Source organism: Canis lupus, chromosome 2, assembly GCF_003254725.2.
Source record: "Canis lupus dingo isolate Sandy chromosome 2, ASM325472v2, whole genome shotgun sequence".
NCBI lineage: Eukaryota > Metazoa > Chordata > Mammalia > Carnivora > Canidae > Canis > Canis lupus.
This window is the reverse complement of record NC_064244.1, coordinates 33,289,776-33,315,940: the sequence shown is the minus strand read 5'-3', so window position 1 is coordinate 33,315,940 and position 26,165 is coordinate 33,289,776. Positions and strand designations below refer to the sequence as shown.

General features: G+C 44.7%; 2 protein-coding genes and 1 pseudogene across 11 annotated transcripts in view; 1 reads left to right on the top strand and 2 right to left on the bottom strand.

Annotated features, from left to right (window-relative positions):
* LOC112658885 (60S ribosomal protein L17-like) overlaps positions 1-26,165 on the bottom strand; it is a 384,311-nt pseudogene that overhangs the window by 114,921 nt on the left and 243,225 nt on the right.
* SLC23A1 (solute carrier family 23 member 1) lies at positions 1,177-16,190 on the top strand. Its single transcript, XM_025445057.3, has 16 exons — positions 1,177-1,757; positions 3,082-3,143; positions 3,776-3,910; positions 4,367-4,524; positions 5,231-5,319; positions 5,480-5,547; positions 5,715-5,896; positions 6,009-6,129; positions 6,397-6,553; positions 6,861-7,008; positions 7,555-7,660; positions 7,821-7,950; positions 8,049-8,192; positions 8,634-8,729; positions 10,906-11,172; positions 15,668-16,190. Exons 1-15 carry the CDS (start codon positions 1,676-1,678, stop codon positions 11,151-11,153), a joined length of 1,926 nt encoding a protein of 641 aa, XP_025300842.1. The 5' UTR covers positions 1,177-1,675; the 3' UTR covers positions 11,154-11,172; positions 15,668-16,190.
* The window catches only part of PAIP2 (poly(A) binding protein interacting protein 2), a 25,056-nt gene continuing 13,048 nt past the window's right edge, over positions 14,158-26,165 (bottom strand). For 5 of the 10 annotated variants that reach the window (XM_049101672.1, XM_035713805.2, XM_049101636.1 and 2 more), the window contains 3 exons: positions 18,943-19,106; positions 17,430-17,609; positions 14,158-15,180 (listed from right to left, as the gene is read on the bottom strand). In XM_049101672.1, coding sequence (XP_048957629.1) covers positions 15,124-15,180; positions 17,430-17,609; positions 18,943-19,080 — 375 coding nt within the window. In that variant the 5' untranslated portion in view covers positions 19,081-19,106 and the 3' untranslated portion in view covers positions 14,158-15,123. Of the gene's footprint in view, positions 15,181-17,429; positions 17,610-18,942; positions 19,107-25,693; positions 25,910-26,165 lie in introns of all 10 variants that reach the window. The other 5 variants (XM_049101653.1, XM_049101673.1, XM_049101643.1 and 2 more) reach the window with 2 other exon arrangements.

Genomic DNA, 26,165 nt, shown 5'->3' with positions numbered 1-26,165 from the left:
GCAGAGTTTCTGGATCGAGCTGGATTCAGTATCTTGGCTCTAAGTCCTGCTGTCACCAGAAATTCCTTTGACCTGGGACCTTTCCTTAGCACTGGAGGAAAACACCCCACTTGGGCCCTGCCTAAGAATGGGAACCTGTGGGCAAGCAGCCCTGGGAGGTGGACAGAACAAATACTCTAATCCCCAGTTGAGAGACACAGAAACTAAGGCTTAGAAAGTCAAAGAGGGGGCACCTGGGTTGGCTTAGTCAGTTAAGCACCTGACTCTTGATTTTGGCTCAGGTCATGACTCAGAGTGGTGAGATCGAGGCCCTCAACAGACTCCACGTAAGAGCACAGTCTGCTTAAGATTCTCTCCCTCAAAAAAAAAAAAAAATGTATCTCCCTCTCTTCCTACCCTGCCCCCCCAACTTGTGTGTATGTATGTATGTATGTGCATACACACACACTCTCTCTCTCACACAAAAAAAAAAGAAAGAAAAGAAAAAGGAAAGGAAAGGAAAGGAAAGAGGAAAGGAAAGAGGAAAGGAAAGGAGAAAAGAAAAGAGGCTCAGACCAAGTCCCAGGCTGAGTAGTGGCAGTAGTGGCAGGGCTGATAGGGGATTCTGATTCTGGGGGTGGAGGAAGGTCACTGCTGGAGAAGTGGGTGTGCTCTGGGGAGGCCCTGACCTCCCCAGCCTGCATGACTTATACTGCAGCCTGGTCCCTTGCATTCCATTACTTGCTGCTCCCTATCTGCCTGAGGCCCCTCCTCCCTGGCCTTTAACCCAGGAGAGAACCCCTAGTCACGGGGAAGAGAGCCAGTACCCACAGAGCCGGCTGAGTTGTCAGTAGTACTGGGTGTGGAGATGGGAGCCTGTGACAAGGACCTGGGTGCCTGTGTTCCTATGGAGTCATTTAGACACACTCTGCAGCACAGTCTGGGTGTTATGGGTCCATTTGTGTATCTGAAACCATGTGTGGGGAATCCCTGGGTGTCTCAGTGGTTTGGTGCCTGCCTTTGGCCCAGGGCATGATCCTGGGGTCCCAGGATCGAGTCCCATGTCGGGCTCCTTGCATGGAGGCTGCTTTTCCCTCTGCCTGTCTCTCTCTCTCTCTCTCTCTCTCTCTCTTTCTCTCCCTCTCTCTGTGTCTGTCATGAATAAATGGATAAAATCTTTTAAAAAAATAAGAAAGAGGGATCCCTGGGTGGCGCAGCAGTTTGGCGCCTGCCTTTGGCCCAGGGCGCGATCCTGGAGACCCGGGATCGAATCCCACGTCGGGCTCCCGGTGCATGGAGCCTGCTTCTCCCTCTGCCTGTGTCTCTGCCTCTCTCTCTCTCTCCCTCTGTGACTATCATAAATAAATAAAAATTAAGAAAAAAAAAAAAGAAAGAAACCATGTGCAACTTGCCTGCCTTGTCTCTGTGTATATGGCATGTGTAGTTTGGGTTGAACTGAATGTCCATGGGACTGTGCACCAGAATGTAAGGGGTGGGGCTCTGTCTCCACAGCCCACTGGTGAGTACTGGGGTGGAGAGAGGCGGGGAAGAAGGTGCTAAGGAGCAGTTTCAAAGCTTCAAACTGGTCAGACAACTTTGGGACACCTGGGAGCAGGAACCAAGGAAGGAGACAAGGAGATAGGCAGACAGAGGAAGAGCTGGAGGCTGGACAGGCTGCCAGATTCATAGCTGTGGCATGAAGCTGCTGCCTAGCTGGAGAGCACAGCTGCCTACGGGCCCTTGGAGCAGGGCCTGGCCATGGGCCCAACAACCCAGAAGTAGGTGGGCCCTGGGGGGCTTGCCCTGGGGCAGCACAGAGAGAGGCAGAACCAGGAACCTTAGGCCCTGTCCTCATGGCTGAGGAGCCCTAGCTCCTCGGACCCTCCCCAAGTCCCTTCAGCCAGCTCCAGGCCTGTGACTGGAAGAGAGGACAGGCTGAGTCCAAGGCAGGCTTCAGTGGCCGGGTGACATGCACTCACACAGGGCCCAGTGCTTAGAAAGGTTTGGTTTAATTTGATTTAATATTCTGTTGTTGTTGTTGTGTTAAAATTCATAATACTAAAAAAAGAAAACTCATAATACTTTTGGAATGGGGGCCCCAAATCTTCATTTTGCGCTGCAGATTATACAGCCAGTCCTGACTGGGAGGGGAAGGGAATTGTCCTGACATAGGGTACAGGCAAAGCTGGACCAGCCTGGGCAGCTTCTCCTCCAGAGGCCCATCTGTTTTGTGCCTCTGTGATGCTGAGGGGTAAGTGGCCATGTGTGGGGAAGGCAGCCCTTTATTGAATTTATTTATTTTAAAAAAATATTTTATTTATTTATTCATGAGAGACACACAGAGAGAAGCAGAGACACAGGGAGAGGGAGAAGCAGGCTCCCTGCAGGGAGCCCAATGTGGGACTTGATCCCAGGACCCCAAGATCACACCCTGAGCCAAAGGCAGACGCTCAACCACTGAGCCACCCAGGCGCCCCAGCCCTTTATTGGATTTAATGGCTAATTTATAGCATGAACTCAGGGGTTGAGGCCAACCTAAGGTTTTGGAATGGTGTCTAAAATCTTGCTACCTCAGTCAGATCACATCTCCTAGATCTGTTTCCTCAGCGGTAAATGAGGTTAACACCACCTAACGCCTGGGGTTGAACACAGCAATACATAGCAGTTGCTTGGCAGGCAGTGATTCCTCATTATGGAGAATGACTATAATGATGATAATTATTAACTTGATATTAAAAAGTGGGGAAGAGTTTTATTCAGAGTGTGACCTAATTAAGTGCCCACTGCCATTCTCTTCTGCACCATCCAGAGCTTGGTGAACTGTCCACTCCTCACCTCCACCCTGCCCTCTCTTAGAAATAAGAACAGGGCCCTTGCCCAGGCTCAGGTGCAGGCTGGGATGGGCAAGTGCGCAGAAGGTAAATGTGGCAGAGGCTTGGGTGGCTTTTACCACAATGGCCGTAGTTAATACGTTACCTCCACCCAGGCCTGCCTTTCGCAATCAGAGCTGGAGATCTGGTTACAGATTTACTTCAAACGATGTCTGATGTGTGGACTAAAGTCCTCCTTGGCCTTCGTAAAGCCATCCTCTCTCTTCCTCAGGAACTGCTCACACCTGTGCCCCAAAGATGAGGGCCCAGGAGAACCTGGAGAGCCGGACACAGGTGCTGGGAATGGGTGGGAGCTGGGTGGGCACAGGCTTGGGTGGTGGCTAGAGAGCCTGCTAGTGCTTTCCCCCTGGGAAGGCAGAGACAAACGTTCCGACAAACTCGATTGAGAGTGACTATCCCAGGCAGAAAGTAGCAACTGGGGGATGGGGTGCGGGTGGCCATGAGGGTGCAGGAGTGGTCAGCTTGGGACTGGCTGACTCCTGCTTGAAGACCAGCAGGGACCCAACCTACCCACCTCCAGGGAAACCCCAAGGACCTCCAAGTGGCAAGGGTGGGACCAGAGGCTGCCCAAGAGGGCCTGTCCGCAGACTTCAGCCCTTTGGCCCCCTCTCCTGTTGCCCCTTGGGGCCTTCTTAGAGGCCATCCCCTTGGCCAGAATGCCCTGTTCCCAAGGCCTCCGGGAGCCAGCACAGTGGGCTCATCCCTGCACAAAAGAATGTGAGGAGGGAGCCACAGGTAGCCAGGTCAAGAGACAGCTGGTTGGATGAACCAAGAGGGAGGGTGGGGCTTGGACCCCATTCTGAGGATCCTACAGGCCACTCAGGCTACCTGATTGATTCTGGGGCAGAATGGACTCTGCTGGTCCCCATCACTCCACCCTGAGTTACTTCTCCCTGCTACCCTAGCATGAATCCGTGGGCTCAGCAGGGACCTCCACGAGGGATCCCACAATGTCCCTGCCCACAGAACCCAAGTTTGATATGTTGTACAAGATCGAGGATGTGCCACCCTGGTACCTGTGCATTCTACTGGGCTTCCAGGTGGGTTTTCTCATAGGGTTTCCCCACCCTGACTCTGCACTCTCCCCAGGATCCCAGCCCTGTTCCTGGCCAACAAGTTTATCTAGGGTAAGAGCAAAAGAAACCTAACGTCAACAATAGTGAACTGTCACTGAGCTGGGGTGGGGAGAGGGGTCTGATGGGGCCTGAGAGATTATCTCTGGGAACAGGTGTCACCAGCCAGACAGAATAGAACGTCAGTCACAGGGAGGAGGACCCACTCTACAAAGCCACAGGAATAACCTAGGGGCAGATTAGTAAACCAGAAAGAGGTGTGACCAGTAGCTCTCTGGGAATCCCACGTAGGAATCTCAGTCCCAGGTGAACACACTGCTAGGGTTAGCAGGGGGACAGGTCCACTGAGGCAGACATGAGAATTTGAGGGTGTCCCTGTGATCCCGATGGGCCCTGCCCCATGCACTCTCCCCCATCCCCTAGCATTACCTGACATGCTTCAGCGGTACCATTGCTGTGCCCTTCCTTCTGGCTGAGGCGCTGTGTGTGGGCCGTGACCAGTACATGGTCAGCCAGCTCATCGGTACCATCTTCACCTGCGTGGGCATTACCACCCTTATCCAGACCACACTGGGAATCCGGTAAGCTGCCCTCCCCTGGCCTCCCCACCCCCAACATATAGTGGTCCACACAGCAGGAGCAGGTGGTTTCTCTGAGGGCTCTTTTTAGGGAGAGAAAAGTCCCTATCTGCTCTCACTTGCTACCCCAGCCATCCTTAGAGGCAGGCAGCTGGGATCCTACCCTGGGCCCCTGAGGCTCCTCAGAGGAAGGGAGTCGGTGGGCTTAAGGGAATGTACCCTATCTGGGCTCTCCCCCTGTTAAGCCCCACTCTGGATAATCAGAACCCACCCAATCCTGGCTTTTAGGTTCTGTGTGGGCCCCTTCAATGGCCCATCCTCCTGAGGGTACCCTGCCCCTGGGTGGCCAAAAGATGGTTGTGTGGTGGGAGGATGGAGGAAGGTTGTGAGTGGAGCTTGGATACAAGAGCTGAGCTGTCCATCTCCCTGCATGTGGCTCCTCAACCGTCAGGAGCTGGGGTTGAGAAGGTAAAAGGGAAGGTTGTGGGACAAAGACTCCATTTGTTTTCTTCCTCGGGCCTCCAAAATGTTCGAGTCCTGCCTAGGGCCACGGTGACTTTTCTCAGCTCTGCCCTGGCCCTTGTCCCTCTGTGTCTTGGCCTCTGGGTGTGACTTTTCTCTCCTTCTCTCTGTGCGCCTCTCTCCCCATCTCCCCTGTCTCTGTGTCCCTGCCCACCCCACCCCTGCCGTTCTGTGCCTCTTCTTCTAGGCTGCCACTGTTCCAGGCCAGCGCCTTTGCATTTCTGGTCCCAGCCAAAGCCATCCTAGCCCTGGAGAGATGGAAATGCCCCCCAGAAGGTGGGCACACTTTTCGGGGGCTGTGATGGAGAGGGGAGGCCCAGGAGCCCGGAAGTGTGGACAACTGTCCCGAGTCTAGACCATGGGGTACATTCATGGAGCACCTTCTCTTCCTCTCTTTGTTCCCTGGCCATGTGTGTGTCCCTGTCTCTGCTCCCAGAGGAGATCTACGGTAACTGGAGTCTTCCCCTGAACACCTCTCATATCTGGCACCCGCGGATACGAGAGGTGGGTTTGCACCTGGGATGTTAGAGGCTGGACCTGAGGAGGGAGCTAGATGGGAGTGAGGGCCATTGCTGAGTTGGAGGATTCAAAGAGGTGGTCCAGGAGCTTTCTTTAAAATGTAGACGTCAGAGCCTCTACATAGTGGCTTACACTAATCTTTGCTCTTCTAGGTCCAGGGTGCAATCATGGTGTCCAGCATGGTGGAGGTGGTGATCGGGCTGATGGGGCTGCCTGGGGCCCTTCTCAGCTACATAGGACCTCTCACGGTCACCCCCACCGTCTCCCTCATCGGCCTCTCTGTCTTCCAAGCCGCTGGTGACCGAGCTGGCTCCCACTGGGGCATCTCAGCTTGGTGAGCGGCCACCAGGCCTGATCTTTGCCCAGCCCCAGCACTTTCACCCTTTTCATGTCCTGGACCCAGCCCAGCCTACCAGCCATCATTCCTTTGTGTCTTCTGCCCCTAGTTCCATTCTTCTGATCGTCCTCTTCTCCCAGTACCTGCGTAACCTCACCTTCCTGCTGCCTGTCTACCGCTGGGGCAAGGGTCTCACTCTCTTCCGTGTCCAGATCTTCAAGATGTTTCCAGTGAGGAGCTGACAGGCAGCTGGGGCTGGGACTAGGGCAGGGACTGAACCTGTGTCCAGGGCAAAGGTTGGGGGGCAGGCCTGGGACAGCAGAGGAGCTAGAGCCAGAGCACAGATAAGGTCCTTGTCAGGGTCTAGAGAAGGTATAAGGGCCCAGGTCTGAGCTAGAGCAGGGTAAGGGCTGGGGCTAGGCCTGAGTCAGGGGCTGGTGAGCCTGGACCAAGACCTGCGGGGCCCTCAGTGCTCCCCTCACACTACCCCACTTCAGATTGTGCTGGCCATCATGAGCGTGTGGCTGCTCTGCTATATCCTGACCCTGACGAATGTGCTGCCCTCAGACCCTACAGCTTATGGCTTCCAGGCACGAACAGATGCACGAGGGGACATCATGACTATCGCACCCTGGATCCGCATCCCCTACCCCTGTGAGCCACCCTACTGGCCCCTCTGCCTCCAGTCAGATTACCTATGAGGCCCCTGATAACTATCCAGTTGATGACGTAATTAGCATTAGCTGTCCATTTATAGGATACTAGGCAGGCTGTTTCCCCAAAGCTTCACTCCAGCTTCATAGCTCCGAGTGATCCCAAATAAGCTCCCACAACTGTATAGCTCCCACCCCAGCTGGAGGTCCCTAAATTCCACTCCCCCTCCCATGTACTGCCTAGCCTAGTCCCCTCCCTGACCCAGCCAGCAGCACTGTACCCACCCTCCAATCTCCCTCTGATCCAGGTCAGTGGGGCCTGCCCACAGTGACTGCGGCTGCTGTTCTGGGAATGTTCAGTGCCACGCTGGCGGGCATCATTGAGTCCATCGGAGATTACTATGCTTGTGCCCGCCTGGCTGGCGCACCGCCCCCTCCAGTACATGCCATCAACAGGTACAGCCACCTGCCCTCTCCCACATCTGATCCTCTCAGAGGCCACTCAGGAAGCAATCATAGAGACAGGGTTGAGAACCAAGTGTGGACTTGATCAAGTAGTACTTTCCAGACCTTGTTCTCTGTGTTTATGAAATGGGGATGCTCTCCTCACCAAGTGTTTTGAATAGCTGAGATAATGAAGCCTAAGGGAAACTATGGTCATCGACAAGCTTTCATATGCCTAAGCTAGCCCTGTCCACATGCATTCTCTTTTGCAATATACTAATGACTGTGAGACAGGTACCCTTATTATCCCCATTTTACAGATGAGGAAATCGATGCCCAGGGTCACCAGAGGGATTAAATTCAGGGCACTGGGACTAGCACTCTGGACATGGGCTCTTGGCTCCCAGATCTACCTCTGGCTTGGAGTGGGGAGTATTATGGACAGAGAACTGCAGCTTGGCACAGTCGCAAGAAGGCGAGCCGCCTGCCCAGGGTGAGGGGAAGACACAACCCAGGTCAGAGCCTGGACTAAGCTCTCAACTCGCCTTTTCCTTACAGGGGCATCTTCACTGAAGGCATCTGCTGCATTATTGCAGGGCTGTTGGGCACAGGCAACGGGTCTACCTCGTCCAGCCCCAACATTGGCGTTCTGGGGATTACCAAGGTGCCACAGAACAGAGTGGCACAAAGCCCTACCCTGTCTTTGGTGCAAACAAGCCCAGGCCCCCCTCTGTGCTGGCTGTTATAATAGGCCTTCCCCCCTCCCGGAACTCACCCTGCCCAGCCTGGCCCCAGGGCCTAAGCTGGCCCTGGCTCCTTTGCAGGTAGGCAGCCGGCGCGTGGTGCAGTATGGAGCAGCGATCATGCTAGTCCTGGGCACGATTGGCAAATTCACTGCCCTTTTTGCTTCGCTTCCCGACCCTATACTGGGGGGCATGTTCTGCACGCTTTTCGGTGAGTGCTGCGTGTGGCCGGGCGTCGCCTCGCAGTCTTGGTATGGTGGAGCCCACCCTGCCCACGTGGCAACCCCAGCAGTTATCCTGTGCCCTCAGGCATGATTACGGCTGTGGGGCTGTCCAACTTGCAGTTCGTGGACATGAACTCCTCCCGTAACCTGTTCGTGCTCGGATTTTCCATGTTCTTTGGGCTCACGCTGCCCAATTACCTGGAGTCCAACCCCGGTGCCATCAACACAGGTACCTAAGCCAGTCAGAATGTGTGGGTTGGAGGGAGGAGGTGTGGTGGACTCAACTCAGGACATGGCTCCCTCTGCCCCCAAAAGGTACCATATTACAGAATCACAAATCTTGCCCAACTCTGGATGTGAAGCGGAAGCTGAGAAGCTATTGAGCAGCTGTTCTTTACTAATACTTTCTATGGACAGGCATGGAGCTTTACATGTGCTCACTTATTAGGTACAACAGCTCCAGGAAACAGATACCACTGTCCTTCTCCACATGACAGGAAGAAAGTGAGGCTCAGAGAAATTAAATTATTTGTCCCAAGACAACAAAACTGGGATTTGAATCTAAGGACGAGAAAGGCAGAGGTCCAAATAGGTGTGAAAGTTGGGATTTGTATGCTTTCATCGCATGTCTACTTGCCAACATGCCCATTGGCCTTGTCCTATTCCACAGGCATTCCTGAAGTAGACCAGATTCTGACTGTGCTGCTGACCACAGAGATGTTCGTGGGTGGGTGCCTCGCTTTCATACTGGACAACACAGTGCCAGGTATGGGTAAGCCCTGGGAGGGAAACACAGAACTAGGCTGGGCTCATATGCATTCCAACAGATGGCCCCTCAGTCAGAAGTGTGGCCAGGACCCACGCAATGCAGACCCTGCAAGAAGCAGGAACAGTTGGGCTGGCAGAGTGCCCACAGGCTGGAAGGAGAGACCACTGGCTAGACAGAAGCACAGACATGCCTCATAGGTCTCCGAGAGAGCAAGTCTAGTTGTTATTCCCAGGCTCTGGGCCCCGTGACTTGTTTCCTATTTCTTGATAGTCATCAAGTTGAGGGGTGCCTTTGGGAGCCTTTGTTTTCTTACATTAGGGCAGATACAAATGAAGCATCAGTTTGCTGGCATATTTGGAGTGGGTTTTGCCAACCAACCTGTCACACTGGCTACTAGGAGAGCCCCTAATATTTCCCTTTGGTATAACGGCTTTTTGCAGGGATTGTGGAAGATACTTTGTATGGGCCCTTGAGAACCTGACAGGCCCATGCCCTGTAAAATACAGAAACTAAATGCCACCAGTTGCTCTAACAAGTAACAAGCATAGTTAACATTTACCAAAGATCTACTGTGGGTCAGGCATGACACTATGTCTCACTTCAGTCTCAACAAGTATCCTGTTAGGCAGAGACTATCAACCCCATTTCACAAGGACACAGAATCGGAGAGGTTGACTCACTAAAGTTCACAACATTTGCGGATTTAAAAGGTTGCAAATCTGGGATTTTAACAAAGTCCATTGGATGCAGTCTATGGCTTGTATCCTAGCCACTGTACCATACAGCTTGTTGGAGGTTTTCAGAGGACCTGGAAGATCAGGGAAAGCTCTGTGGAGGCAGAGGTTAAAGACTGCATCAGTCCAGGGCAATCAGGGATGGAAGCAGCAGGATGATGGCCCTCCACCCCCCACCAAATACAGCTGCAGGGTTGAAGCATGGGCAGGGAGGGCCTAGGTGCCATGGTCCTTTTAGGGATTTTAGCATCAGAAGATGAGAGAACTCTTGGTAGCAGCTACCCCTTGGGCTAATGGGAGGTACCCGCCCCTCTCTGCTTAGAGGAAACCAGGTTGTGGACCAGACAAATGGCAGCCACAATACCCAGGGAACTTGGGGAGATGGAGGGCATCAGGTGGACAGCTGTATATAGAGGGCCCTGTGATTTGGAAAGCTGGATTAAGCTACCCAGATGTTAACAACCTCAGACTGTCCCGAGTTCCTCACACCCCTGTCCTTCAACCCAACTACCTATCAGCAACCATCTCTGCTAGGAATCATGTATGTTATGCTACATAATCCTCAGTAGTCCTTCAATGTACATTGATGAGGAATCTGAAGTTCAGAGTGGTCAAATCACTTGCCTAAGGTTATACAACCTGAATTCACACTCAGGTCTAGCTAACTCAGAAGCCAGTCCTTAACCATGCAATCACACAGTTTCTTCTGTGTGATGGGCACTTTGCTAACAGGGTGCTTTGCATTTGCTCTTTCCCCATCTACAGCCCAAACACAGAAGGGCAAATTAGTTTAGCAAATGCTCCATCAGTCTTCTTTCACCCCAGCCCTCTTGTGAGATCCTGAGACCTCATGCACCCCTCCACCTCCCGAGGGAACATTCCCCTAGATGTAAATACATTTTGTATATCCTACTTCCAACAAAGATTTTACTTGGCTTGACTTCTTGCGGTCTGTATTACAAAAAGTTTATTTTCCTAATATGGAACCCTAATATTCAAATATTGGTACTGATTACAGTGTTTCTAAACATCCCTCCCTGCTCCCAAAGCAGAGACTGGACACAGTTAGGTCCTCCCTCATCAGCTTAGCATGTTAGCCCCATACTAAAGATGTAAGCTGACAATTACTTAACCTTTCTGCCAGGTTCTTCATATTTTTTGAAGAAATGAAATAATGAAATTAAAGCACTTAGCACAGAGCCTGGCACACTCTAGATACACAACAGATATTAATTATAACCAGTAACTTTTAGGGTTTCCTAGAGCTCTGGCCAAGTTAAGAGCCGAGATATCATGGATTCAGTAACCTCTCAGTCCCAGAAAATACTTGAGAATGAAGACAATGGATTCCAGAAATCTGTTTCAGGACAAGGTTATAGAAGTATGGAGGGGAGGTAGTGGAGGGCTGCTGGCCTGCTAATCTCACTGTCCTATTGCAGGAAGCCTAGAGGAACGAGGTCTGATACAGTGGAAGGCTGGGGCCCATGCCAACAGTGAGATGTCTACGAGCCTCAAGAGCTATGACTTCCCCATTGGGATGAGCATAGTAAAAAGGACTGCCTTTCTGAAATACATTCCTATCTGCCCCATCTTCAAAGGATTTTCTTCAAGGTCAAAAGCCCAGCTTCCAGTTCCAGAAGACCCTCCAGAAAATATACAAACTGGATCTGCATGCACCAAAGTCTGAAAAATTACTCCTAGGAAAGGTAGGACATACGTTAAGACTGTCTTTTGTGGAAGGGTTGAAAAGTCACAATATTCTTTAAACAAAGAAAATCAAAACCACTCAGTTTCCATTTTTGTGACTTATTTGACTCTTCAAGGGAAAGGTGGACTGGGTAGAAAGTCAATATATGGATTGTTGAGTTTAACTCCTTAGCTATTTCATAATGAGGATAGAACTTTTCAACTGTTGTGTGTCACTGAGGTTACAAGTATGCTGACATATGGATCCCTTCAGCCTTCCGAGTATCTAGGCATGAAATTGTAGCCCATATGAGACAAACTCTAGCCATAGGTAGCCCCATCTTTGCAATTCAGTATGCTAAAAACAAGCCCCCCTCCCCAAAACCTCACAACACTTTATGACATGAAATAGATTGAGAATTACTGACACTGCACAAAAACAGGGAAAAGTCTCTTACATATGCTGCCTTGTTTCAATAGTGGTAACAAAAACTCCTAAAATCAGAACAGGATGACTTCGATTACCCTAAAGCTGTGCCACATAGGCCCTGATGGGAGGATCTGTCTAAATGACATCAAAATTGAATAGCTGGGGCACCTGGATGGCTGAGTCAGGTTAAGCATCTAGCTTCGGCTCAGGTCCTGATCCTAGGGTCATGGGATTGAGCCCTGCATCAAGCTCCCTTTTCCTCTGCTACTCCCTTTGCTTTTTTCGCTCTCTCCCTCTCTGTCAAATAAATAAAGTCGTTAAAAAAAAACTATTGTTTTTTAAAAATATTTTATTATTTTTAAAAATTTTTTTTAAATTTATTTATGATAGTCACAGAGAGAGAGAGAGAGAGAGGCAGAGACATAGGCAGAGGGAGAAGCAGGCTCCATGCACCGGGAGCCCGATGTGGGATTCGATCCCGGGTCTCCAGGATTGTGCCCTGGGCCAAAGGCAGGCGCCAAACCGCTGCGCTACCCAGGGATCCCCAAAAAGATTTTATTTATTTATTTATTTATATGTGAAAGAAACAGAGAGGCAGAGACATGCAGAGGGAGAAGCAGGCTCTCCACGGGGAGCCTGATGCAGAACTCAATTCCAGGACCCTGGGATCACGACCTGAGCCAAAGGCAGATGCTCAACCACTGAGCCACCCAGGTGTCCCCAAAGAATAACAGATTAAAAACAAACAAAAAAAAAACCAAAAAACAAAAAAACCAAAATGGAATAGCCGATGCTCTGAAACTTGCCATCTCTACCTGTAATGCAGATGCCTGACTCTCCAGTTAAACAACTCAGCAGTTGTAATATGCAGTTTCCCTGACAACCAAAGTTCCAACAAAATGAAAGCCAAGCCTAGAACAATCACTTAAACAGAACTTTCTATGTGTCAAGGACTGTCTTAAGTGCTTGATGTGTATTAATTTTTTTTTTAAAGATTTTACTTATTTATTCATGAGAGACACAGGCAGAGAGAGAAGCAGGCTCCATGCAGGAAGCCCGATGTGGGACTTGATCCCAAGACTCTGGAATCATGCCCTCAGCTGAAGGCAGACGCTCAACCACTGAGCCACCCAGGCGTCCCATTGATGTGTATTAATTAATCACACAATCCTGAGACAATTAGTACTGCCATTTTATTTTATTTTTAAATTTTTATTTTTTTTAGTCATCTCTACACCCAGCCTGGGGCTCGAACTCACGACCCTGAGATCAAGAGACACACGCTCTTCTGACTGAGCCAGCCAGGTGCCCCTATTAATACTACCATCTTAAGCAGGTGAAAACTAAGGCACAGAGAGATCATGACTTGTCCATGATCACTGGACTCACAACTAAGAAGTCTGGCTAGCCTATGCTCTTTATCATTAGGTTACAATGCCTCTTTAATTCAAATTTATGATCTCCAATTATACTACATTATGGTAATTTGGCAGTATGTGGAAATTAACTCATTTTTTTTTTTTTTGTTTGTTTTTTTTTTTTTGAAATTAACTCATTTATCCCTGTCTGAACTTAGAGGATCTGTAAGCTTCACACATTTGGCACCCTGCTGTGCCACTTGTGGTACTTAGTTGTTAGAGACAGAGGGGACTGGCTGTATCATGGCTCCAAAAAGAAAGAGAGCCAAGTAGGATTATCTCTGCTTTAGAGTTTCCTAAAAATCTACCTATTTTGGGGTGCCTGGCTGGCTCAGTCAGTAGAGCATTAGATTCTTGATCTTGGGGTCATTAGCCTGAAGCCTGAACTGATGACCCCAAGATCAAGAGTCACATGCTCTACTGACTGAGCTAGCTAGGCACTCCAAGATGACTAAAACAACAAAAACCCTACCTGTTTATTGTCTTTTAAGGGAGCTATTAAAAAACACTGGGGCACCTGGGCATACCAAAGCCCCCCCGCCCCCCCCCCCCCCCCCCATGGAGAATGTGAGCCAGAATAGACTACATGGCCTTTTTAATTTTGAGCCCAACAAACTCAAGAAAAGCACAGAGGACAGTATCAAGAACTGAGAAGGGCCATGAGGCAGAATTTTATGTAGAACCAGGGAATTGCTAGTTGGTTGACAGCCTATCCCAAAATAAAGACTAGCCACAAACGTATTATAAATAAGCTTATGTGAGGGGAAAACAGAGATGACCCAGGTGAATCAAAATATCAAATCAGACCAGCAATGGCTTGTAAAGGGCAGAAGCCAATGGAGATTATACCAAAGTAAGGTTACCATTATATTGATCAACCAAAAAGTTTCCTAACACGGGTATCTACAACTGCCCTGACACTACAGCCTGAGGCAATCAAAGTGGGTTATGGAATGGGATATGGGGTTTATTTTACTACTGTATTTTGGACAGATACATGCATAATGACCTACTTGACACTATGGAATCGAATAAAGCCTGCTCTCTTAGCAAATCTTGCCAGCAGGGTTGTCCTGAAGTACTGAGCCCACATTAAAGTGAGTATCAATCACCACAGGAGAGTCTGCATTCCAGCACCAATAAACACAAGCATCAGCTGAGTTCTACTATTATTTATTTTTTTAAATATTTTTGAAAAAATATAATTTTTTTACAATATTTTCAACTTAAACACTATTCACACTGAACACGTATGGCAGCTTAACCTACTCAAGTATGAAGTTTAAGAAGCCAAAACTGTTCTAGCTTTGTTAAAAGAAAAGTTGTGCTGTAGACTATTGTAGTGATGGTTAACAAAGCAAGGAAAAGCACCACTCAAATCATGTTACCATTACTTTGTTCAGTTGGATTGTGGTGGGTCAAATGTTACACTTCACAAAGGCATAGCTATGATGCAGTGACTGCTTAGAAGATGCAATTCTCAAATTACATACTTCCTCAGTTGTAACACTAGAAGAATTCACTATGTCTTCCGTGATTATATACCATTGAAGCCAGGACTAGTTCTCATCTCATTACTACCTTATAACCTCAGTAACCAGACATACTTGTCTATACTGAATTATTTCAAATTAACTAACAAGGCCTTCTTCAGAAAAAGGAGATTGTTTTTGATAGTTACAAATGCAAATTTAAGTCTAAACTGAGAAATATGCCTAACTAAAACTTAATTTAAATGTACTCATTTAAAAAAAGTTTAGACATTATTAACAAGTGTTTGCTAACCCTAAGGGATTAGTTTATCCTCAAAAAAAGACAATTCACTAAGATTTAGAGGTCACTTTAATTTGGGCTTTGTCACAACTTGACTGGTGCTTCTTTCCTCGCTGTCTTCACATCAAGCCATGGGGCCAATTCTATTTTCAGTAAATGTTTGACAGCTTATTACTTAATAACAGTCTCAGCACTTTTATTAAGCATGCAAGACTAACAAAACTTTGGCAATGCATAAGTGTAACACAGTGACAAGAGAGAGCTTTTACAATTAAGTCTTCTAATACTGCCTTCACAGTGTGGAAATTGTGCTACATCCACCAAAAGAGGGCCCCGTCTACTCAAATATTTTAGTACTTCACCCCAGGAACAAACTCCTTTGCATTTGGATTCAGATTGCTCTTGACCTGGAAAATAAGTACATAAAAAAAGCAAGTTCATTAACAGATGGTTTCAGATACTCAGAAGCATTCAACCCAGATCCACATGCAAAAATATCTTCCAAAGAATGTAAGATAAAAGAACTCAGCTTGTAAGGTTAAACTTAACCCCCAAAAATCTATCTATGGCAAGGAAAGAAGGAACCAGATATAAATTATATATTTATATGAAAACTTATCACCTTCTATAGGTAAAACAGGAATTGAAATTAAACTTGCTCAAGTGTAACCAGAAACCCACTAACTTTACACGTTAAAAAGGAGTCATAGAATAATGAATTCTGTTCATTTAAGTATGATATTTGATTTTAACTGTTTCATACTATGCAAAAATACTTAACGTTGAAATGACAAAGTAGATTGGGGAATTGTTTATGCATTAGAGTTTTGTTCAAGATCCTCATTCAAAATATGGAGTTGTCTTCATAAGATTGCTGTATTCTAATTCCCACAGGAAGCAAGGTTTATAACAGGAAAAGAAAACTACATGTGGAATCAGAAGACCTAAGATGGAATTCCAGTTCTGCTCCTAACTAATTTCCTATGAAAGCCTGGATAAGTCACTCTCTCTGGGACTTTATTTTTGTCTAAGTTAGGGGAAGAATGGGCCAAAGTCTCTAAGAACCACTCTTCTATACCTCTAAATCTTTACTTTGCTAGGCAGATATGTCAGCATACTGACAATAGCTGGAGATTTGACTCCACCATAGTTGATAAAAGATGAAAAGAAATCAAGATGTATTCCAGGCCCTGAAATGTAGGAATGCTAATAGGCTTTTAGATAAAATCTGTACCCCTATATCACTTACTTCAAGACTAAAGCATATTAAATAACATGTTGGGGCGATAATTTAACTTTAGTTTCCTAATATATATACAACCGTTTCCATGGACAGGACATAGTCTCACTTTTCTCAAGGGAATTGTATCTAAACTTTAAAAGTGTGAGGTTTAAATAAAAAAGCAGCGTTCTTGAATGTGTAATCTTTTGTCAGCTACAAAATAATGAGAAGGAAACAATCTCAAATAGACTGAGTTGAATAAATCACTTTCTAGACAATTATACTGGGTCCACATTAAAGTTATACATTATGACCAGCATAGGATTTTACTTATCAGAGCAAGCAGGATTATTGTGGAATGACTAATGCAGCCATAAGTAAGTTTATCTCAACAGACTATTCAGATCACACATCTGCTCAACTGGATTGTAATTTACTGCAACAAGTCTATACTACAATGTAAATTTCAGTGTTCTCCACATAGCCTGTTAGAAGAATGGTTCCCAAATGCCTGATGGGCAAGCTGGCAGTACGCTCTATGAAGGTTTTTAAAAAATTTACATGCCTAGACAACTGATTCTGCAAGTCTGGGATGTAGCTGATCCCAGCTACATTTTTGTTGATAATTTTTGTTTTTATCACCAGGGTAGGAAATCACTGCACAGTGAAAGAGAACTGCAAAAAATACTTCGGAATCTAGGAGTAAATTCTAGAGAACTATCCTGTATAAACAATTAGAGATTGTCAATATGGACAGAAAGGTCAACATTATGACTTCAAATCATTTATCTTAATTTTAGTAAACAACTCATTAGGTTCTACTTTAGTGCTGATGTTTATCATAATTCCTAAAAAACCCTTTACTGCAAATATACCACCCCAACAATGAGACAAGGAGAGTAGCTAAAAATGCAAATAGGTTTGTGTTCTTTTTCTGTCAAGAGCTTGTGGAAGTCCATTAAATCTCAGTTCAAAAGGAAATTATTAGGCAAACTCAATGAAAATCTTGGGTCAGAAAAAAACAACACTCCAAATTATCACCTTTCAGATAAAAATCTGCAAATTTTGCCAAATGTTTAGGGCAAAATGAAAGAGCAAAACTTCTTCATCATGCTACTTTTGTATAGGCAAGTCATATGAACATACTGTGTACTTCCTTTGGATTAATGCTTTAAGACATCCTCATATTCTAGGGCAACACAGTTCTTAAAACTAAAAGCAGTGGCAAGAAGTCTGTTAGTCTGAAACTAGCCCCAGAGTGTTGTTGGAAGTCATTCCATGTCATAAGTGAGACTGGGGGGCCCCTGTGTCCATAGTAAGCAGTACAATTTCCGAAGGGGAAGAATGTATAATTCTTCTTAAACAGATGATTGCTGGCTTTCCCATTTTATGGGAAAGATGAGCTAGTTTTAATAAGATGAAAAATAACTTTACCACAAGATCTTCCAGAGAAGAGCCATCATTGATAACAAGGTCATTAAATTGGTCTTGGATTTGGTCCATAGTTTGTGGGAGATCTCGAGCTGGAATAAACCACTCATGTTCTTCTTCTTCTTCCAGCATTTCTTGGAAACAGCGTTCAATAAATTCTTCTTCCCATAACTCCTCTTCTATCTAGATTTATAATATGTAAACAATAACTTATAGCACATTTTGATAGGACATCACTAGGAATGGCTTAAAATATCTTGAATTAAAGTATTTAAAACCACAATATTGTAACTTTCTACTTTGCTTCTATGCCAAAAAAAAAAAAAAAGTGTCTGCCATAAGACTAGGGAAGATCTGTTTAGGGTTTTGCTATCTTTCTTAGCAGAATATTCTTTTTTCCAATGAGGGTGGTGGGAAAGTAATAAAGGAGTGTTTTCATTGAGGAATTTGTCAGAATTACCTGTGGTACTTTAAAACTATACAAACCCTAAACCCACCCAAAAATGACTAAAATTCTGTCAGGGCATGGGCATGGATAATTAAATCAAAAACAGGGATACCTGGGTGGCTCAGTGGTTGAGCGTCTGCCTTTGGCTCAGGTCATGATCCTGGGGTCCTGGGATCGAGTCTCACATTGGTATCCCTGCGGGGAGCCTGCTTCTCTGCCCCTCTCTCTCATGAATAAATACATAAAATCTTAAAAAAAAATTAAAAAATAAACCCAAAACAGCCCAAATCATTCTCATTTGAAATAAGACTACATTGTTTTACTCTTGATTATCCATCACTGGATATGGCAAAATCAAATTGGCTACTGATTATCAAAGCCATGATCAGAGAAGAACTGGACACAAGATGGAAACAGATGACAGAAATATGGCAATAAAAGACAACATTCATCAATGTATGAGCATTCTCTAAAGAGAACAGTGGTGTCAGGTTTTCAGGCTTATCAGATTGAGAACCTCAGGTGAAAACAGCACAATTCTATACCCTAGTACACCTATGTCTGTCTGCTCCTAAAGTTATATTCTCTTAAGAGCAATCTGATTGGTGCAAGCAGTAGTTTCTAAACCTGACTGCACACTGGAACCATTTGGGAAGTTTTTTTTTTTTTTTTTTTTTTTTAATGGTTTTATTTTAAAGTAATCTCTACACTCAACATGGGCTTGAACTCACAAACCTGAGATCAAGAGTCACCTACTCCACCAACTGAGCCAGGCAGGGACCCCCGATCTAGGGGCTTTTAAAAAACAAGTTTCCCCAGCTCCACCCTAGTCTTCCTGAATGAGAATATCTGGGGAGGGACCCTGAAAAAAAGCTCTTTAAGGTTAGTTATTTCAGTGAGCATACAAACTTGGTTGTAATCAGTATACAAATAAAATAGGAGTGGTGGCACATAAATCCATATATTTCACATATAAGGGACCAGATAAACACATTTCAGGGATAAGTACAATTACACTGAGGGCTGTCAGGGGCTGTGAGAAAGATCATGTTTGTAAACAAAACTAACTTGTCTGTTGAATTCTTCTTCATTTTCCATCCACATGTACTCTGCAAATGGATTGTCATCTTCATGAGAATGACCATTAATAATCACATCTTCATTGATGATGCTTGGGCTGGTACTGCTGCGACTTGGATCTTTCATGGTTGGCGTTAGTTGTCGTTTTTAACCTTAAAAGAAGAATAGTATATTTTGTCAGTCATTCTTTCAGTTCTTAGCACCTAATACCACTAGGCATCATGATTAGGTACCAGTTACACATGATATATTAATGAACATGAGAAATCAAGCAATTGGAAAGTTTGTTTCTTTCTCAAATGATCTTCATGTTTAAGAAATAGCCAAGAACAGCCTAGATTCATTTAGTGATGTTTTCTGATAACAGTCAATGATGGTAATCAACTGCTTGAATGTAATTCCTAAATCATCTGATTTTTAAAATACTCCCTATGGGGATCTTTGGGTGGCTCAGCAGTTTGGCGCCTGCCTTTGGCCCAGGGCATGATCCTGGAGTCCCGGATCGAGTCCCACGTCGGGCTCCCGGCATGGAGCCTGCTTCTTCCTCCTCCTGTGTCTCTGCCTCTCTCTCTCTCTATCATAAATAAAAATAAAATAAAATAAAATACTCCCTATGCCTTGCTTTTATAAAACAAGCATGGTCTGGAAGACTTAAGTCATCAAGTGACTTTATGAAAAGCAAAATTCTACTTTTAAAAACTGGTACTGGTACTAAAAAGCCCAGAGACTACAAATGAAAACAGACTTCTTAATAACCTCTCAGATCTTTTGACCTCATAGCACAGTCTCTATTTGTTTTAAATCTGGGTCCATGTCAAGTTCCATGTCTGGATTTGTCCACTATACAATGAATTTCAGGCATCTAATCTATGTAATATGCATGCTTTTAAATGAGATAGTGTATCTCCAGACTGCTTTTTAAATTGTTTTATTTCATTCACAGTATATAATCAATATCTTTCCATCCAAGTTGATCAAACTACCCTGCTGACAGAAAAACTTCTAGACTAAGTCCAAATGAAATCTCCAATAAGAAAAATGACATTAACATCTCAGGTTCACAGTAAAGGGTACATTAAGAAAATGCAACTTTGGGAAGTAGGGACAGCATTCAAGGCATAAGGCAAAACTCATCATGACTGTCATGGTGAGGAGGGATCTCCTCTAAGAATGTGAAAACTAAGAAAAAAAAAAGTGAAAACTAGGGACGCCCGGGTGGCTCAGCAGTTGAGCATCTGCCTTCGGCTCAGGGCATGATCCCAGAGTTCCAGGATCGAGTCCCACATTGGACTTCCCACAGGAGTCTGCTTCTCCCTCTGCCTGTGTCTATGCCTCTCTCTCATGAATAAATAAATAAAATCTTTAAAAAAAATGTAAGGGAATCCCTGGGTGGCTCAGCGGTTTGGCACCTGCCTTTGGCCCAGGGCATGATCCCGGGATCGAGTCCCATATCGGGCTTCCTGCATGGAGCCTGCTTCTCCTTCTGCCTGTGTCTCTGCCATTCTCTCTGTGTCTCTCATGAATAAATAAAATCTTAAACAATGTGAAAGCTATACCTCATATGAAGCTTCCTAATTTTCCTCCTTAATGCTCTCTTCTCTATGAACCATTCCATATCATCAGCATCTCCATCTATCACGTCAAGGTTAGTGACAAGCCTATTGGACATATCCTAACATCATGGGCAGGTAGGGCACAACCCACTCTAATTCCTCCAGGCTCTTGGCCTTTACCACCTCCCAAAGGGTGGGCTTCTTTTTCATTCTGCACTGGAGTAAGCTCTTCTTCTTTACTTTCATGGGGGACATTTTCCATGTTTGGATTTTTCTCCTGCTTCCTCTTCCTGCAGGAATCAGAAGCAGTCTTCCTCTCTTAGCCTTGAAATCTGGGGCATCAATTGACCTAAAGACCTGTAACTTCCTCCTTACCTGGGCTATAGGCTCACTCATCTTCCAGGCATTAGCAAATCCGTACCCACAAATGACTACCAAACTCCAACTAGCTCAAGCACTTAATCTCTTTTTATGTGCGTAAAAGCAGAGCAGTATCTAAATATAGTAGGTCTGGTTTCTTATATACTACTCAATAGGTGATGACATGGTCTAACCCAGCTGATATATTGCTGGCTCAAAGTCTGAAGCATAAGGTTTAGATTCTACAATATTCTACTAATTCATTAAGTATGAAATTGCTAAAATTATATTTACATATAATAGAGGAGTCACTTGTACATAAAATCAAACAGCAGAGTGACTTGCTCCAAAGGGAGAAATCAGCATACCTAATATGAGAACAGAGTTTTGAAATCTTCAGGCTTGGGGCACCTGGGTGGCTCACTTGGTTAAGTGTCCGACTCTTGATTTTGGCTTAGGTAATGATTTCAGGGTCATGATATTGAGCCCCAAGTCGGTTTCTGTCCTGGGTGTGGAGCCTGCTTAAGCTTCTCTCTCTCCCCTTCTCCTCCACCCTCCAAACAAAAACAAACTTCAGGCCTTTTTACTCCAAAGTCACCATAATGAAGTAAAACACTAAAACTAAAACCTCCTACTACAAGTAGTTTTTTTCCTTGGGTTTAAGGTTCAGAAAGCACCAGCCCTACGTGTACTGCTGGTCCTTTAGATTTTTTTTTTTTTCAAGTAGGCTCCAAGCCCAACGTAGGGATGGAACTCACAACCCTGAGATCAAGAGTCAGAGCTTGAGTAAGAGCTGACTGACTAGTAAGAGCAGTAAGAGCTTACTGACTCAGCCAGCCAGGTACCCCTCCTGGGATTCATTTTATGGACTTATCCTTAAAAGTATGTAAAATATAACCTCATTCTGTTCATATAATGTGAATTTAGTTTAAGGTGGGAGTGGAGGGGGGTGGCTTCTAGCCTAACACACACTCGCATATTCTGAAATCCTGAACACTGCTGACAATACCATCATGGCAGTGACATTTTTAGGTAAGAGGTCCTCAGCTAAAAATTACTCAACTTCTGCTCTACTTATTATTGTATACATGTGAAAGAGAGGCAGAGACAGACTGAGATTTATGAGTGGGTAGGATGAAAACATGACTTGGGTTAGGAAAAAGAGGCACCATAAAAGCAGGACAGAAAACAGACAATGGATATCTTTGATTTATTTATCATTACTCTTGTATGAAATAAAATCCTTTATTTTGATAACAAGTTCTTACTAAAGAGCAATCAGTTCCTCTGAAGAAAATTACTCATTCTCCTATGTTAGGCATTACATTTTAGATTAGCCTCAAATATTATGAAAAGCAGGAGTCAATCCTGTTTTGCACTGAATGAACTCTGTTTACTTTGCATGAGCTGATCAGCAGGTTCAAAGACAGTGCAATTAATAACAGCTTTTGTTATTTTCCCAACATGTATCCTATCCCAACTTATACCCCTTAAATACTTTCTTTCAGAAGACCACAATATTAACAAGAGACTTATAGCTTTAGTTAAAAAAAAAATTTTTACCACAGACTATGGGATATTCAATATTCAAATGGAATTGTGTAGTTAAGTAGCAACCATATGTTTGAGACATGTCCATTTAGAAGTACTTCTAACTTGTTTTGAAATAAGCCTCAGTGACTGAACGTACATCTACACAGAAGTGCAAACTATGTTTTTAAAGAAAAATAATTTTCCATACAATTTATGAGCACAAGCCTTGTGTAAACAAGAAAAATCTGCCTCAGCAAATTCTATAGTTTGAGAATCCCAGGGGATTCCCTTCCCCCTTTGTTTGATGCCAACCATTAACAGAATATAAACAGAGTTTAGAAAAAAAAAGGGCCTAATCTCTGTGTTTGACAAGGCTGTAAGTCAGCTTTCTGCGCTGACTTTATCAAACAAGTTGTGGCTTGGTATAGATCCTAGTGAAAGAGTCCATAAAGGACCATAGGTAAAATTACCTTACCGAGCAATATTTGGAAAACAAATCATAACTGAAATCAAGAAAAAAGAACTGAAACCTGGACACTGACCATATACCTTAGAGAGCCAAGGGAAGGAACAACTCCTTACCAGACCACATTTCTGGCTACAGCCAAGCAAAGTGAAAATCAGGGTGATAAGGATCACTTACTTTCAGAACTCTGATAGACCTACAATCATTGAACACAAGGTGTTCTAATGTAATGTATCAAAATTTTAATTTTCTTATTCTTGACCCTTTTTGGACCACACTCTTTATATTTCATCTTCTGTGTGTCCTCCTGTTTTTAAAAAATTGAGTATGGGGTCACCTGGCCGGCTCAGTCTGTAGAGCACATGACTCTTCTTTTTATTAAAAGATTTATTTTAGAGAAAGAGAGAGTGCACAAGTGAGAGAGCACATGCGCAGTGGGGAGGGGAAAGGGAAAGAGAGCCTTAAGCAAATTCTGTGCTGAGCCTGACCAATGGGGCTCCATCCCAGGACAACCAAGAAATGGACATTTAACCAACTGCGCCACCTATGTGCTCCTTGTAGCTTTAAAAACTGGACTTTTTAAACTTTAAATTAGGTAGAAAAAGCCATAAAAATGAGGTCTCATCAAATAGAGCATACTAATACGGAGAAATTATAAAAAACAACAAAGAATTTCTCAGTTGAAAAGTACAATAACCAAAATGGAAAATTTACTAGATGGATTACAACAAATTTGCTCAAGGAGGAAAAAGAAATCAGCAAACTTGAAGATTAAGTCAATTGAGGTTATTGAGCTTGAGGAAAGAAAGAAAACAATGAAGAAAAAAAAAGAACCTTAGAGACCAATGGGAAATCATCCAATGTAACAACATACACATAATGAAAATCTTGGAAGGAGAAGACAAAGGGCCAGAAGACATGGCTCCTTGGGGCACTTGGCTGGTTCAGTCAGTAGAGCATGTGACTCTTGATCTCAGGGTTGTGAATTCGAGCCGCATGCTGGGTGTAGAGACTGCTTAAAAATAAATCTTAGGGGTGCCTGGGTGGCTCATCAGACTTCAGATTCTCTTTCCCTCTGCCCCTCTTCCTCTGATAAGTAAAATCTTAAAAAATAGAAAAAAAAATCCTAAAAAAAAAAAGAAAACCCAAAAGCCAAAAAAACACAACAGCTCCAAACTCCTCCAATTTGATGAAATCTGTATGTGTTACTCTACACATCCAAGAAGTTCAACAAACTCCAACTAAGATAACTCAAAGTGATCCACATCAAGGCATATTATAATGAAATTATTGAAAGACAAAAGGAAGCGACACTTCGAAATCTCCAAAATAAGATTAACAGTTGATTTCACATCAGAAACCACAGAGGCCAGAAGACAAAGTGCTGAAAGACATTCAAAACAAAACTATTTTTCAAAAATTAAGCAGAAATTAAGACATCTCCAGATAAATTTAAAAAATGAGAGGGGCACCTCACTGGCTTAGTGGGTTAGCATTTGCCTTCGGCTCAGGTCACAATGTCAAGGTCCTGGGATCCAGCCCCATGTGGGGAGAAGGGGTCCCTGCTCAGCAAGGAGTCTGTTGACTCCCCCTTTGCCGTGCCTCCCCTCTTGACTCATGCTCTCAAATAAATATGTAAAATCTTTAATAAAAAGCGGGGGGTGGGGGTGGGGGTGGAGAACCTTGGGTGGCTCAGCAGTTTAGCATCTGCCTTTGGCCCAGGGAATGATCCTAGAGTCCGGGGACTGAGTCTCACATTGGGCTCCCAGCATGGAGCCTGCTTCTCCCTCTGCCTGTGTCTCTGCTTCTCTCTCTCATGAATAAATAAAGTCTTTAAAAAAAAAAGGGTGGGGGGGAGAAAGCACACATTACCGGTACACCTGTCCTATAAGAAAAGTTAAGGTGAGTCCTTCAGGCTAAATAAAACAAGGAGGGATCCCTGGGTGGGGCAGCGGTTTGGCGCCTGCCTTTGGCCCGGGGCGCGATCCTGGAGACCCGGGATCGAGTCCCACGTCGGGCTCCCGGTGCATGGAGCCTGCTTCTCCCTCTGCCTGTGTCTCTGCCTCTCTCTCTCTCTCTCTCTCTCTCTCTCTCTGTGGCTATCATGAATAAATAAATTTAAAAAAAAATTAAAAAAATAAAACAAGGACACTGCAATATTAACTTGAATCCGTCTGAAGAAATAAAGAACAATGAAAAAGGTAACGACACAAATACAGAAATTAGTAATAATGTATTTTTGGCTTTTAACTCCTTTTTCTCTTAAAAGACAAATGCATAAAACAGTAATTATTATGCATGTTAATGGGCACACAATGTATAATTTTTGACAATAACATGAGGGGTGTACAGTGCTATAAAGGAGCTAAGTTTTTGTGTACTCTTGAAACTAAATTGGTATTAATTTAAGCTTGATGTCACAAACTAAGGTGATTACTAGGGAAATAACTTTTTAAAAAACATTTTTATTTATTCATGAGAGACAGAGAAAGACAGAGTGAGGCAGAGACACAGGCAGAGGGAGAAGCAGGCTTCCTGCAAGGAGCCCAATATGGGACTCGATTCCAGATCCAGGGATCAAGCCCTGAGCTGAAGGCAAACACTCAATTGCTGATTCACCCAGGCATCCCAAAAATAACCTTAAAAATATACAGTAAAGGGTATATAGCTGGGGCCTATCATCATCCTATCTGGAGGCAGCCAGAAAGCAGCAGCTTCAAGATCCCAAAGAGTCTGTGAGCTCCCAGCTTCTCTAACTAGGAAAAAGTTTTTCTTTAAAACAAAACAAAAAAAAATATAAGAAATGCTGGAAATAAAAGAGAAGTACCTGATTTGCTTGAGTGATGTCTGAGAACACAAAGCAGATTATGACTTGACAAATCACACAACTGGAGGGACACCTAGGTGGCTCAGCGGTTGAGCGTGTCTGCCTTCAGCTTGGGGCGTGATCCCGCAGTCCCAGGATAGAGTACCACGAGGGGCTCCTTGCATGGAGCCTGCTCTGCCTCTGTCTCTCTCTGTCTCTCTCGTGAATAAATAAGATCTTTAAAAAAATAAAAATAAAAACACAACTGGGAACTAAATCATACCGATCTGTTGCTATGCTTCAATCAGACCCTTTAAAACTGGCAGAAATGGGGCACCTGGCTGGCTCAGTCAGTGGAGGGTGAAACTCTCAATCTTAGGGTTATAAATTTGAGCCCCATGTTGGGTGCAGAGTTTACTTAAAAATAAAATCTTAGGTGTGCCTGGGTGGCTCAGTTGGTTAGGTGTCAGACTCTTGGTTTCAGCTCAGGTCA